Source organism: Barbatula barbatula (assembly GCF_947034865.1).
Source record: "Barbatula barbatula genome assembly, chromosome: 24".
Classification (NCBI taxonomy): Eukaryota; Metazoa; Chordata; class Actinopteri; order Cypriniformes; family Nemacheilidae; genus Barbatula; species Barbatula barbatula.
The window spans coordinates 9,977,870-9,991,355 of record NC_136787.1 but is presented as its reverse complement, the minus strand read 5'-3'; the positions used below and the strand labels follow the sequence as shown (position 1 = coordinate 9,991,355).

Sequence of the window (13,486 nt, the reverse complement as noted above, 5' to 3'; positions counted from 1 at the left end):
AAATAAGATACGAAACAAAATTTCCAGTTTGAAATAAATAAAAATATTGGCAAACGAAAGAGAACTGCGTTTTTCGTTTAGTCGAGCTATAAGTTCTTTTTTATCAAAAAACTGATTCCATTTATTGATCTCAAATATACCGTTACTGTCAAAATAGTGCTAAAACTTAATTTTACGTTTGGATATGACCTATAAGAAATACGTTACTTTACAAACGTCTTAGAACAGCATTTGACAGTCTGTTACTGAGGATAGGGCTCAATTATTCATTAACAAAGGCCAGAACGGAAACAAAAGAGAAAAAAGAAAAATTTAAAAAAGTAAAACTATTTCAAATATTGCAAAATCACAACATTGTATAATGTTTTATTGGTAACGTAAATTGTGTGCGAGTAGAAACAAATTATGAGATCAACTGTACCGTAAATCACAAATCTCTGTTTTATATTCGTTTTCAATAGGCTACTGCAATAAGGGTTATTCGGTTCACAGCAATAAAATCAGGATGGTAACATAAGTATAACACTTTACCATAAGGCTTGTGGATAAACTGTGACACTGTGAGTTCCTCATTGTTTGCTAACTTTAATGTTAGATATGCCATAATATTCTAACTGCCGGTTATTAAAAAAGCATTCGTAGTTAAAAGAAGCTATGAGTTGTTGTAAAAAGAAGAGTTAATAGTTTCTTACCTCGCCGTCATCTTCTGTAACGTCTAATGATATTATTTTTGCGTCAAAATGTCTATTGTGTTCCGGTTTCAGAGTTCCTTCAGCTGGAAGTGTGTTGTCATTGTACGATGTAACGAATTTAAAGTCACTGGTGCGCGAGCCCGTTGTTAGATAAGCGTCGTAATTGTAAGAGCTGCAGAGAGTTCCTGCTCCATCCACCTCTGCATAGTTGGGAGGCAGATAGGCACTGGGCACTGCGACTGCCCCATCAAAAAACAGTCTGGGCTTTCTCCGGCGACAAACCTTCAGGGCCACAATCAGTATAATAAATGTCAGGAAAAAGGTAGACACGGACACTAATGCAATGATCAAGTATGATGTTAATTTGGAGTCACCCTCCTCATAAGCCATATCTTTAAGGTCTGGAACTTCAGAAAGGTTGTCAGAAATTATTACATTTACAGCACATGTTGTAGAAAGAGATGATTGTCCGTTATCCTTTACTGAAATAATAATGTTCTGCTTCATATTGTCAGATTCAGAAATGTCTCGTTGTGTTCTGATCTCTCCACTATGGAGACCAATGCGAAAAAGTCCTGGATCGGTAGATTTCACGATCTGATAGGAGAGCCATGCGTTCTGTCCAGAATCACCATCCACAGCGATAACCTTTGACACCAGAGAACCTGAGAGAGTCGTTTTAGGAATAATCTCAGTCATTGAAGATTTTCCGTCTGGAACAGGGTATAATATCTGTGGAGAGTTATCATTCTCATCTGTTATGAAAACTTTCACAGTCACATCACTGCTGAGCGGTGGAGAGCCATTATCTCTGGCAACAACCTGGACTGTAAAGTTTCTGAACTGTTCATAGTCAAATGATCTTACAGCATGAATCACTCCTGTATCTCCATTAATAGATATAAATGAGGACACTGGAACACCATTGACCTCACTGGACACCAGAGAGTAAACTACAGTTCCGTTCTGTCTCCAGTCTGGGTCATTTGCACTTACAGAACAAACAGATGTGCCCGGTTTGTTGTTTTCAGTCACATAAGCACTATAGGACTGCTGCTCAAAGACAGGTGGATTGTCATTCACATCAGAGACAGATAAATGAATTGTAATGGAGGTGGATAATGGTGGAGATCCCCCATCAGTTGCTGTGACAGTTATGTTGTAATCAGATTCTTTCTCTCGATCTAAAGTGTTTGTAGTCACTAGAGAGAAATAATTTTTAACAGATGGGTTTAGTTTAAAAGGAACATTTGGCTGAACAGAGCAACGAATCTGCCGATTTTCTCCTGAATCTTTGTCTTGAACATTAATGATAGCCACCTCAGTACCTGGCATTGAATTCTCAGGAATCGGGTTATTCAGAGATTTCACAATGATTCTGGGGGGGTTGTCATTAACGTCCCTTATCTCTATTATGACTTTAGCTGTCGATGACAATCCAGATGCATCTTGAGCGTGAATTCCCATCTCATATTTCTTTTCGTTTTCGTAATCAATTTCTCCAGTCACCACAATTTGTCCACTTATCTTATCAATAGAAAATAGTTTTGCAGCTTTATCTGATATTTTACTGAATTCATATGATACTTCTCCGTTTAGACCTTCATCGGCATCTGTCGCACTCACTGTAATTACTGATGTACCCGGTGGTGTATTTTCAGGCAGAGTGACCTTATAAACAGACTGACTGAATACTGGCACATTATCATTAGCATCTAGAACAGTAATGTGTATAACAGCAGTACCAGATCTCTGTGGAGTACCACCATCGGTTGCTGTAAGGATCATATTTATCTCCTTCTGTTGTTCACGATCAAGTTCTTTTTCTAGAACGAGTTCAGCGTATTTTCCTCCATCCGCATTATCATGTAGGGTTAAAATAAAATTGTCGTTTTTCTGTATTGAGTAGCTCTTCACGGCGTTATGTCCAATGTCTGAATCATGTGCCTCGTACAAACGGAATCGCTGTCCTTTATCTGCTGATTCTCTGATTTCCAAATTGATACGGTCGTTTGGAAATCTTGGTGCGTTGTCATTTATATCCTGAATTTGCAGTAAAATGCGATGCACTTCAAGAGGATTCTCTAGTACAAGCTCATAACTGAGTAAGCAGGGAATTTGAGAGCTACAAAGCTCCTCCCGGTCTATAGTCTCTACCACGATTAAATCACCAGAATTTAGATTAATATCACAATACCGTTTGCTGTTATCCTCTGTGTCTATACGAGCCTTTCGAACGGATAATTGTTTAGCATCAATACCGAGATCCTTGGCTACATTACCAATCACGTACTGGCGCTTCATTTCTTCTGGAACAGCGTAACTCAGATTACAATAGATTCTCAAAGGAAAGACAAGGAGAGCAACGAAACACCCACAAAAATTAAGTAAAAATCCGTGTTCCATATTTGAATCGTTGATGTTGGCCTATGCTTTATTTATCCAAAAGGAATTCTTGACGCATTTCAATATTTTTTCCAGCATCGACGAACGACTACTCCATTTTGTTCCGGGTTATACTAACAGACAGAACTGCTGTTGCGTATATTAAATGTAGAAGGGGAGACGCATTATTCTGCACTCTTGGTAAATAGTGACACTTTGAGTATGATTTGTTCATTGCAACATTCGTGTATTTGACTACAAGAAAAAAAACACGAGAGGAATAATGCAATTTAACAGAAGTATTACTATTTTCAAACTGGAATATTTAAAAAAGCGATCTTCTTTCAAATAACTGATATTGGAACTGTGTAAAAAAGCATCACCCAGGTAAAGTAAAGACGTCTGCACAGACGCTGTCCTCGTTTATGGTGCTGAAACCGACTGAAATTGCATAGACAATGTACTAAAAAATTAACTTCTAATTTTTTTAAATCATCTTAATAAACAACAGAAATGATTGACGCCCCGTTATTCGACCGAATATTACTCATTTTTATACATGCATGAAAAATATCGTTTAGTTTCAAAGTGGGAGTTAATTTAGAATTATGGTTAAAAAGAAGTATAATCTTTGTAAGTGACAGAAAATAAAATACGCGACTTTACAAACGGCATAAAACAACAATGGATGATATGAGACTGTCGATGAGCTATTGATTATAAATCAAAGACATAAAGGAAGCCAACAGGACAAAAGAATAAGTAAACCTCTGAATGTTTTCTTAAACTGCTAAATGCAGCATTATATATTGTTTTATTGGCATGGTAAAATAGTCAAAAATTTTAAATTCGTTTTTAACAATGCAATACATTATTGTAGGCTCCCTGCAATAAAAGGGGAAGAAAAATGATAAATTCATAGCCTTAAAGCTTATGGTTAAAATCATATCGTGAGAGGTTTACATTGATTGCCAACTTTAATATATGCCACAATACTCTAACTGGTGTTATTTCTTTCCAAAAACTTTACACAAAAGTTAGATGAAGCTACGCAGATTATTGGGTTAAAAAATTATCTACAAGAGCGAATTAACTCTTACCTCACTGTCATCTTCTGTAAGGTCTAATGTTAATATGTTGGGATCAAACTGTCTGTTGCGTTCCTGTTTCAGAGTTCCTTCAGCTGGAAGTGTGTTGTCATTATACGATCTGACAAACTTAAAGTCACTGGTGCGCGAGCCCGTTGTTAGATAAGCGTCGTAATTGTAAGAGCTGCAGAGAGTTCCTGCTCCATCCACCTCTGCATAGTTGGGAGGCAGATAGGCACTGGGCACTGCGACTGCCCCATCAAACAACAGTCTGGGCTTTCTCCTGCGACAAACCTTCAGGGCCACAATCAGTGTAATAAATGTCAGGAAAAAGGTAGACACGGACACTAATGCAATGATCAAGTATGATGTTAATTTGGAGTCACCCTCCTCATAAGCCATATCTTTAAGGTCTGGAACTTCAGAAAGGTTGTCAGAAATTATTAAATTTACAGCACATGTTGTAGAAAGAGATGATTGTCCGTTATCCTTTACTGAAATAATAATGTTCTGCTTCATATTGTCAGATTCAGAAATGTCTCGTTGTGTTCTGATCTCTCCACTATGGAGACCAATGCGAAAAAGTCCTGGATCGGTAGATTTCACGATCTGATAGGAGAGCCATGCGTTCTGTCCAGAATCACCATCCACAGCGATAACCTTTGACACCAGAGAACCTGAGAGAGTCGTTTTAGGAATAATCTCAGTCATTGAAGATTTTCCGTCTGGAACAGGGTATAATATCTGTGGAGAGTTATCATTCTCATCTGTTATGAAAACTTTCACAGTCACATCACTGCTGAGCGGTGGAGAGCCATTATCTCTGGCAACAACCTGGACTGTAAAGTTTCTGAACTGTTCATAGTCAAATGATCTTACAGCATGAATCACTCCTGTATCTCCATTAACAGATATAAATGAGGACACTGGAACACCATTTACTTCACTGGACACCAGAGAGTAAACTACAGTTCCGTTCTGTCTCCAGTCTGGGTCATTTGCACTTACAGAACAAACAGATGTGCCCGGTTTGTTGTTTTCAGTCACATAAGCACTATAGGACTGCTGCTCAAAGACAGGTGGATTGTCATTCACATCAGAGACAGATAAATGAATTGTAATGAAGGTGGATAATGGTGGAGATCCCCCATCAGTTGCTGTGACAGTAATGTTGAAATCAGATTCTTTCTCTCGATCTAAAGCGTTTGTAGTCACTAGAGAGAAATAATTCTTAATAGATGGGTTTAGTTTAAAAGGAACATTTGGCTGAACAGAGCAACGAATCTGGCGATTTTCTCCTGAATCTTTGTCTTGGACATTAATGATACCCACCTCAGTACCTGGCATTGAATTCTCAGGAATCGGGTTATTCAACGATTTCAGAACGATTCTGGGTGGGTTGTCATTTACGTCTCTTATATCTATGATCACTTTAGCTGTTGATGATAATCCAGATGCGTCTTGAGCATGAATTCCCATTTCGTATTCTTTTTCATTTTCGTAATCAATTTCTCCAATCACCATAATCTGTCCTGTTGTCTTGTCAATAGAAAATGTTTTTGAAGCCTTATTTGAAATTCTGCTGAATTCATATGAAACTTCACCGTTTGGACCTTCGTCAGCATCTGTCGCACTTACTGTGATTACTGATGTACCCGGTGGTGTATTTTCAGACAGAGTAACCTTATAAACAGACTGACTGAATACTGGCACATTATCATTAGCATCTAGAACAGTAATGTGTATGACAGCAGTACCAGATCTCTGTGGAGTACCACCATCGGTTGCAGTGAGTATCATGTCTATCTCCTTCTGTTCTTCACGATCCAGTTCCCTTTCCAGTACAAGCTCAGCGTATTTTCCCCCATCTACAGTCTCACCAACACTTAAAGCAAAATTTTCATTTTTCTGTAGTGAGTAGCTCTTCACGGCGTTATGTCCAATATCAGAATCATGTGCCTCAAGTAAACGGAATCGCTGTCCTTTATCTGCTGATTCTCTGATTTCAAAGTTAATGCGCTCATTGGGGAAACGAGGTGCATTGTCATTTACATCCTGAATTTGTAGTAAAATGCGATGCACGTCAAGAGGATTTTCTAGTACAAGCTCATAACTGAGAATGCAGGAAAATCGTGAACCGCAAAGCTCCTCCCGGTCTACAGTCTCTACCACGATTAAATCACCAGAATTTAGATTAATATCACAATACCGTTTGCTATTATCCTCTGTGTCTATACGAGCCTTTCGAGCGGATAATTGTTTTACATTAATCCCGAGATCCTTGGCCACATTTCCGATCACATATTGACGCTTCATTTCCTCGGGAACATTGTAGCTCAGATCTGCACAAAAGATGATCATAGGAAACACAAGGAGAGCTACTAAAGATGCACAAAAAGGAATTGAGAATCCGTTTTCCATAATTGGAGAGTTAATGTTGATTCGTTTATTTATCCAACGTTGACTCTTAAAGCTTGCTGTAAAAATAAATTCCTGTCTTCGACGGACGACTACTCCATTTTGTGCTGCTTTCATTAACACACAGAGCTGCTGTTGCATATATTAAATGTAGGAGGGGGAGACGCATTACTCCGCACTGTTGGTGAATAGCGACACCCTGAGTATTTTCAGTTTATAGCAATATTCGTGAATTTTACGAAAAACCGAGAGGAATAAAGTAAGCTAGCCACAGAAAGTATTATTATATTCAAATGTGATTTGTTAACTTCAAATACTTTAAAGTGAATGATTTTGGAAAGTGATTGAAAATAGCACGTTTTCAACAGTACAAATAATCTACACAAGCACTGTCCGCGTTTGTGGCGCTGGACGAAAACATTTGAACTACTTTTACAAAATTAACTTTTTAACTAAAATATAAGCGTTATTCTTCAGTTCTTCAAACAATTAATATTATTTTTATAATTGAGATCTAATTCAACATTCGTTATAAAAATCAATTTAACCTTTGAAAGTGACCGAAAACAAATACGCTATTTTACAAACGGGAACAGCAATGGATATTATGAGAATGACTGATAAAGGCCTCCTATAGTTCATTAACAAACTGCCTCAAGATTTTTTTCCTTCATTAAGTTAATCTCTTTATATATTCCAAAACGTAAAACAACTTTTTTTGGTAACGCACAAGTTTTGCAATAAGCGAGTTGCAATAAATGAGAAGAAATATTTAGCAAAAGATGAAAATCTCAATTTATTTAAATACAGTGTTTTTAGATTTGCGATAAAGATCAGCCCAAACAAGTAAAATATACATATGATCGACAGCTTTTATGGCTTCTAAACTGTGACTATTAATAAGTGAGGTTCTCTTTGATTGCTCATTTTAATGCAAGACGTGTCATACTATTTTAACTAATGGTACTTTTTTCAAATACTGTATAGTTTAACAAGGTACATGAACTGTTGTAATGAAGAGTCCATATGATTGAATTATATCTTACCTCATCGTCGTCCTCTGTCCCGTCTAGTGTTATCATGATCGGTTTAAAGTGTCTACAGTGTTCCTGTTTTAGAGTGCCCTCAGCAGGAAGTGTGTTGTCATTGTATGATGTAACGAACTTGAAGTCACTGGTTCGGGATCCCGTAGTGAGATACGCGTCGTAATTGTAAGAGCTGCAAAGAGTTCCTGCTCCATCCACATCTGCATAGTTTGGAGGCAGATAGGCACTGGGGATTGAGACTGCGCCATCAAACAACATTCTGGGCTTTCTCCTGCGACAAACCTTCAGGGCCACAATCAGTGTAATAAATGTCAGGAAAAGGGTGGACACGGACACTAATGCAATGATCAAGTATGATGTTAATTTAGAGTCACCCTCCTCATAAGTCATATCTTTAAGTTCTGGAACTTCAGAAAGGTTGTCAGAAATTAGTAAATATACAGCGCAGGTTGTAGAGAGAGATGGTTGTCCGTTATCCTTCACTGAAATAATGAGATTCTGCTTCATATTGTCAGATTCGGAAATGTCTCGTTGTGTTCTGATCTCTCCACTATGTTGACCAATGCTGAAAAGTCCCGGATCGGTAGATTTCAAAATCTGATAGGTGAGCCATGCGTTCTGTCCAGAATCACCATCCACAGCGATCACCTTTGACACCAGAGAGCCTGAGAGAGTCGTTTTAGGCAGAATCTCAGTCATTGAAGATTTTCTGTCTGGAACAGGGTATAATATCTGTGGAGGGTTATCATTCTCGTCTGTTATAAAGACTTTCAGAGTCACGTTACTGCTGAGAGGAGGGGATCCGTTATCTCTGGCAGCAACTTGGACTGTAAAGTTTCTGAACTGCTCATAATCAAATGATCTTATAGCCTGAATCACTCCTGTATCTCCATTAATCGATATAAATGAGGACACTGGAACACTGTTTACCTCACTGGGCATTAGAGAGTAAAGTACTGTGCCATTTTGCCTCCAGTCTGGGTCATTTGCACTGACAGAACAAACAGATGTGCCTGGTTTGTTGTTTTCAGTCACATAAGCACTATAGGACTGCTGCTCAAAGACAGGTGGATTGTCATTCACATCTGAGATGGATAAATTAATTATCATGGAGGTGGATAATGGTGGAGATCCCCCATCAGTTGCTGTGACAGTAATGTTGTAATGTGACTCTTTTTCTCGATCTAAAGCGTTTGTAGTCACTAGAGAGAAATAATTCTTAATAGATGGGTTTAGTTTAAAAGGAACATTTGGCTGAACAGAGCAACGAATCTGCCGATTTTCTCCTGAATCTTTGTCTTGAATATTAATGATACCCACCTCAGTACCCAGGACTGCATTCTCAGGTATGGGGTTATTCAAAGACTTCAGAATGATTCTGGGTGGGTTGTCATTTACGTCACTTATATCTATGATCACTTTTGCAGTTGATGATAAGCCAGATGCATCTTTGGCATGAATTCCCATTGTGTAGTTTTGTTCTTTCTCGTAATCAATTTCTCCGATTACCACAATCTGTCCTGTTGTTTTATCAATAGAAAATAATTGTACTGCTTTAGCTGATATTTTACTGAATTCATAAGATACTTCTCTGTTTGGACCTTCATCGGCATCTGTCGCACTCACTGTGATTACTGGTGTACCGGGTGGTGTATTTTCAGGCAGAGTAACCTTATAAACAGGCTGACTGAATACTGGCACATTATCATTAGCATCTAGAACAGTAATGTGTATGACAGCAGTACCAGATCTCTGTGGAGTACCACCATCGGTCGCTGTGAGTATCATGTCTATCTCCTTCTGTTGTTCACGATCAAGTTCTTTTTCTAGAACGAGTTCTGCATATTTTCCGCCATCTGCAGAGTCGTGTAGTGTTAAAGAAAAATGTTCATTTATCTGTAGTGTGTAGCTCTTCACGGCGTTATGTCCGATGTCAGAATCATGTGCCTCGTCCAAACGGAATCGCTGTCCTTTAACTGCTGATTCTGTGATTTCAAAATGAATGCGCTCATGTGGAAATTCTGGTGCGTTGTCATTTATATCCTGAATTTGCAGTAAAATGCGATGCACTTCAAGAGGATTTTCAAGTACAAGCTCATAACTGAGAATGCAAGAAGATCGAGAACCACAAAGCTCCTCCCGGTCTACAGTCTCTACCACGATTAAATCACCAGAACTTAAATTAATATCAAAATAAGGCTTGCTGTTTTCCTCTGTGTCTATACGAGACTTTCGAGCGGATAATTGTTTTACATTAATCCCGAGATCCTTGGCTATATTTCCAATCACATACTGTCGCTTCATTTCTTCTGGAACATTGTAGTTCAGATCTGCACAATAGATTATCGGAGGATAGGCAAGGAGAGCAACAAAACATGCACAAAATCGAAAAAAAAATCCGTGTACCATTTTGGGAGAGTTGATGTTACCTCTATAATTTATTTGTCCATAAGAAACACTTGACGCCGGGTATTTCAATAATCGCCGACGAAAGACTACTCCATTTTGTTAAGGGGTTTCTTACAGACAGAGCTGCTATTGCATACATTAAATGTAGGAGGAGAGACGCATAGCGCTTCACTCTTGGTGAATAGTGACACTCTGAGTATTTTAAGTTTATTGCAACATTCTTGTATTTGTCAAAAAATGTATGAATAAAGACAGTTAACAACAGGAGTGTTACTATTTTCAAACTGGAATATTTCAAATTAGTTTTAATTTATTTAAAGTGAATTAAGAGGTTATTTTTTAATTCGTTCAAAGTATAGAAGTCTGCACAGGCGTTGTCCGCGTTTGTGGTGCTGAAACCAAATGACATAGCACAGACAATGTACGAAAAGATATTACCTATAATAAATAAAAATCATATTCGTAATGACAGAGAAATGTTTTAAATACCGTTCTTCGACCAAACCGTACTTAATGTTTTACATGAAAAAAATCTCGTCTGCTGTATTAGACTCAAAGCGAAGGTTCAATTAAAATAAAGTGTTTATATTCGTGTAATCTCTGTCAGAAAAGAAATACGCTCCTTTTCAAACGGCTTAGACCACCAATGAGAATGGCTGATAAATGATTCAATAGCTCATTAAAAAGATATAAATTAATAAAGCATGACAAAATAATAATTAAAGTAAACATCTGTATTATTTGTAAGGTAAAATGTTTGCCCAAATGATAAGATGAATACAACAAATTTAAAATCTATTTTTTAGGCTCCCTGCAATGAAATATTGATGCCAATATAGCGATGCCAATATAACCTTAAAGCGTGTGGATAAACTGAGTGTTGTAAATTGGTGAGAGTTTCTCATTGATTTCCCACTTTAAGATATGCTACAATATTCTAACTGGTATATTTTTAAACTATACACAGTAGTTAAAAAATGAAGCTACATATATTGTTATTATAAAAATGTCTCGACGAGAGTGAATCGTCTCTTACCTCACTATTATCTTCTGTAACGTCTAATGTTAATATGCTGGAGTCAAACTGTCTGTTGTGTTCCTGTTTCAGAGTTCCTTCAGCTGGAAGTGTGTTGTCATTATACGATCTGACAAACTTGAAGTCACTGGTGCGCGAGCCCGTTGTTAGATAAGCGTCGTAATTGTAAGAGCTGCAGAGAGTTCCTGCTCCATCCACCTCTGCATAGTTTGGAGGCAGATAGGCACTGGGCACTGCGACTGCTCCATCAAACAACAGTCTGGGCTTTCTCCTGCGACAAACCTTTAGCGCCACAATCAATGTAATAAATGTCAGGAAAAACGTGGACACGGACACTAATGCAATGATCAAGTATGACGTTAATTTAGAGTCACCCTCCTCATAAGTCATATCTTTAAGTTCTGGAACTTCAGAAAGGTTGTCAGAAATTAGTAAATACACAGCGCAGGTTGTAGAGAGAGATGGTTGTCCGTTATCCTTCACTGAAATAATGAGATTCTGCTTCATATTGTCAGATTCGGAAATGTCTCGTTGTGTTCTGATCTCTCCACTATGGAGACCAATGCTGAAAATTCCCGGATCGGTAGATTTCACGATATGATAGGAGAGCCATGCGTTCTGTCCAGAATCACCATCCACAGCGATCACCTTTGACACCGGAGAACCTGAGAGAGTCGTTTTAGGAATAATCTCAGTCATTGAAGATTTTCCGTCTGGAACAGGGTATAATATCTGTGGAGAGTTATCATTCTCATCTGTTATGAAAACTTTCACAGTCACGTTACTGGTGAGCGGTGGAGAGCCATTATCTCTGGCAACAACCTGGATTGTAAAGTTTCTGAACTGCTCATAGTCAAATGATCTTATAGCCTGAATCACTCCTGTATCTCCATTAATCGATATAAATGAGGACACTGGAAGACCATTGACCTCACTGGACAACAGAGAGTAAACTACAGTTCCGTTCTGTCTCCAGTCTGGGTCATTTGCACTGACAGAACAAACAGATGTGCCCGGTTTGTTGTTTTCTGTCACATAAGCACTGTATGACTGCATCTCAAAGACAGGTGGATTGTCATTCACATCAGAGACAGATAAATGAATTGTCATGGAGGTGAATAATGGTGGAGATCCCCCATCAGTTGCTGTGACAGTGATGTTGTAATCAGATTCTTTTTCTCGATCTAAAGCGTTTGTAGTCACTAGAGAGAAATAATTCTTAATAGATGGGTTTAGTTTAAAAGGAACATTTTGCTGAATAGCGCAACGAATCTGCCGATTTTCTCCTGAATCTTGGTCTTGAACATTAATGATAGCCACCTCAGTACCTGGCATTGAATCCTCAGGTATCTGGTTATTCAGAGATTTCAGAATGATTCTAGGTGGGTTGTCATTAACGTCACTTATATCTATGATCACCTTAGCGGTTGATGACAATCCAGATGCGTCTTTGGCCTGAATTCCTATTTCAAATTTTCTGTCTTTTTCGTAATCAACAATTGCAATAACCAAAATATTTCCCGTTGTTTTATCAATATAAAATAATTTTGCAGCTTTATCTGACATTCTGCTGAATTCATACGACACTTCTCCGTTTGGACCTTCATCCTCATCTGTCGCACTCACTGTGATTACTGGTGTACCGGGTGGTGCATTTTCAGGCAGAGTAACCTTATAAACAGACTGACTGAATACTGGCACATTATCATTAGCATCTAGAACAGTAATGTGTATGACAGCAGTACCAGATCTCTGTGGAGTACCACCATCAGTTGCTGTGAGTATCATGTCTATCTCCTTCTGTTGTTCACGATCCAGTTCTTTTTCTAGTACGAGTTCAGCGTATTTCCCCCCATCCATAGTATCATGTATCGCTACCGCAAAATATTCATTTTTTTGTAGTGAGTAGCTCTTCACTGCGTTAAGTCCAATGTCTGAGTCATGTGCTTCATCCAGCCGGAATCGCTGTCCTTTAACTGCTGATTCTCTGATTTCAAAGTCAATGCGCTCATTTGGAAATCTTGGTGCGTTGTCATTTATATCCTGAATTTCCAGTAAAATGCGATGCACTTCAAGAGGATTTTCCAAGAAAAGCTCATATTTGAGAATGCAGGGAATTTGGGATTCGCAAAACTCCTCCCGGTCTACAGTCTCCGCCACGATTAAATCACCAGAATTTATATGAATATCACAATACCGTTTGCTGTTATCCTCTGTGTCTATACGAGCCTTTCGAGCGGATAATTCTTTAACATCAATCCTGAGATCCTTGGCCACATTTCCGATCACATAGTGGCGCTTCATTTCTTCTGGAACATTGTAGCTCAAATCTGCAGAGACGATTTTAAGAGGAAAAAAAACAAGAGCGACAAAACACGTACAAAAAAGAACTAGAAATCTTATGTAGTCCAT

At 38.3% G+C, this 13,486-nt stretch overlaps 3 protein-coding genes across 3 annotated transcripts; all 3 read right to left on the bottom strand.

The window, feature by feature from the left end:
* Positions 1–677: 677 nt before the first annotated feature.
* On the bottom strand, positions 678–2,996 carry LOC306889157 (protocadherin gamma-A12-like; the record flags this gene model as incomplete). Its single annotated transcript, XM_079447885.1, has 1 exon — positions 678–2,996. The coding sequence occupies one exon, from the start codon at positions 2,994–2,996 to the stop codon at positions 678–680; it is 2,319 nt and encodes a 772-aa protein (XP_079304011.1).
* An 865-nt stretch (positions 2,997–3,861) lies between these two features.
* Positions 3,862–6,702, bottom strand: LOC306889430 (protocadherin beta-15-like). Its single transcript, XM_079448357.1, has 2 exons — positions 4,178–6,702; positions 3,862–3,962 (listed from the first exon to the last, which is right to left on the bottom strand). The coding sequence occupies exons 1-2, from the start codon at positions 6,698–6,700 to the stop codon at positions 3,933–3,935; spliced, it is 2,553 nt and encodes an 850-aa protein (XP_079304483.1). The 5' UTR covers positions 6,701–6,702; the 3' UTR covers positions 3,862–3,932.
* An 853-nt stretch (positions 6,703–7,555) lies between these two features.
* Positions 7,556–13,486, bottom strand: LOC306889156 (uncharacterized protein; the record flags this gene model as incomplete). The annotated part of the gene is made up of 3 exons (XM_079447884.1): positions 7,556–7,588; positions 7,630–9,959; positions 11,080–13,486. The coding sequence occupies 3 exons, from the start codon at positions 13,484–13,486 to the stop codon at positions 7,556–7,558; spliced, it is 4,770 nt and encodes a 1,589-aa protein (XP_079304010.1).

Excerpts from the sequence above, each read along its gene's own strand:
- LOC306889430 (XM_079448357.1), bottom strand. The coding sequence starts at position 6,700 with ATGAAAGCAGCACAAAATGGAGTAGTCGTCCGTCGAAGACAGGAATTT. Across the intron at positions 3,963-4,177 it reads TTACAGAAGATGACAGTGAG|GGAGCCTACAATAATGTATT; the intron begins GTAAGAGTTAAT and ends CTTTTATTGCAG.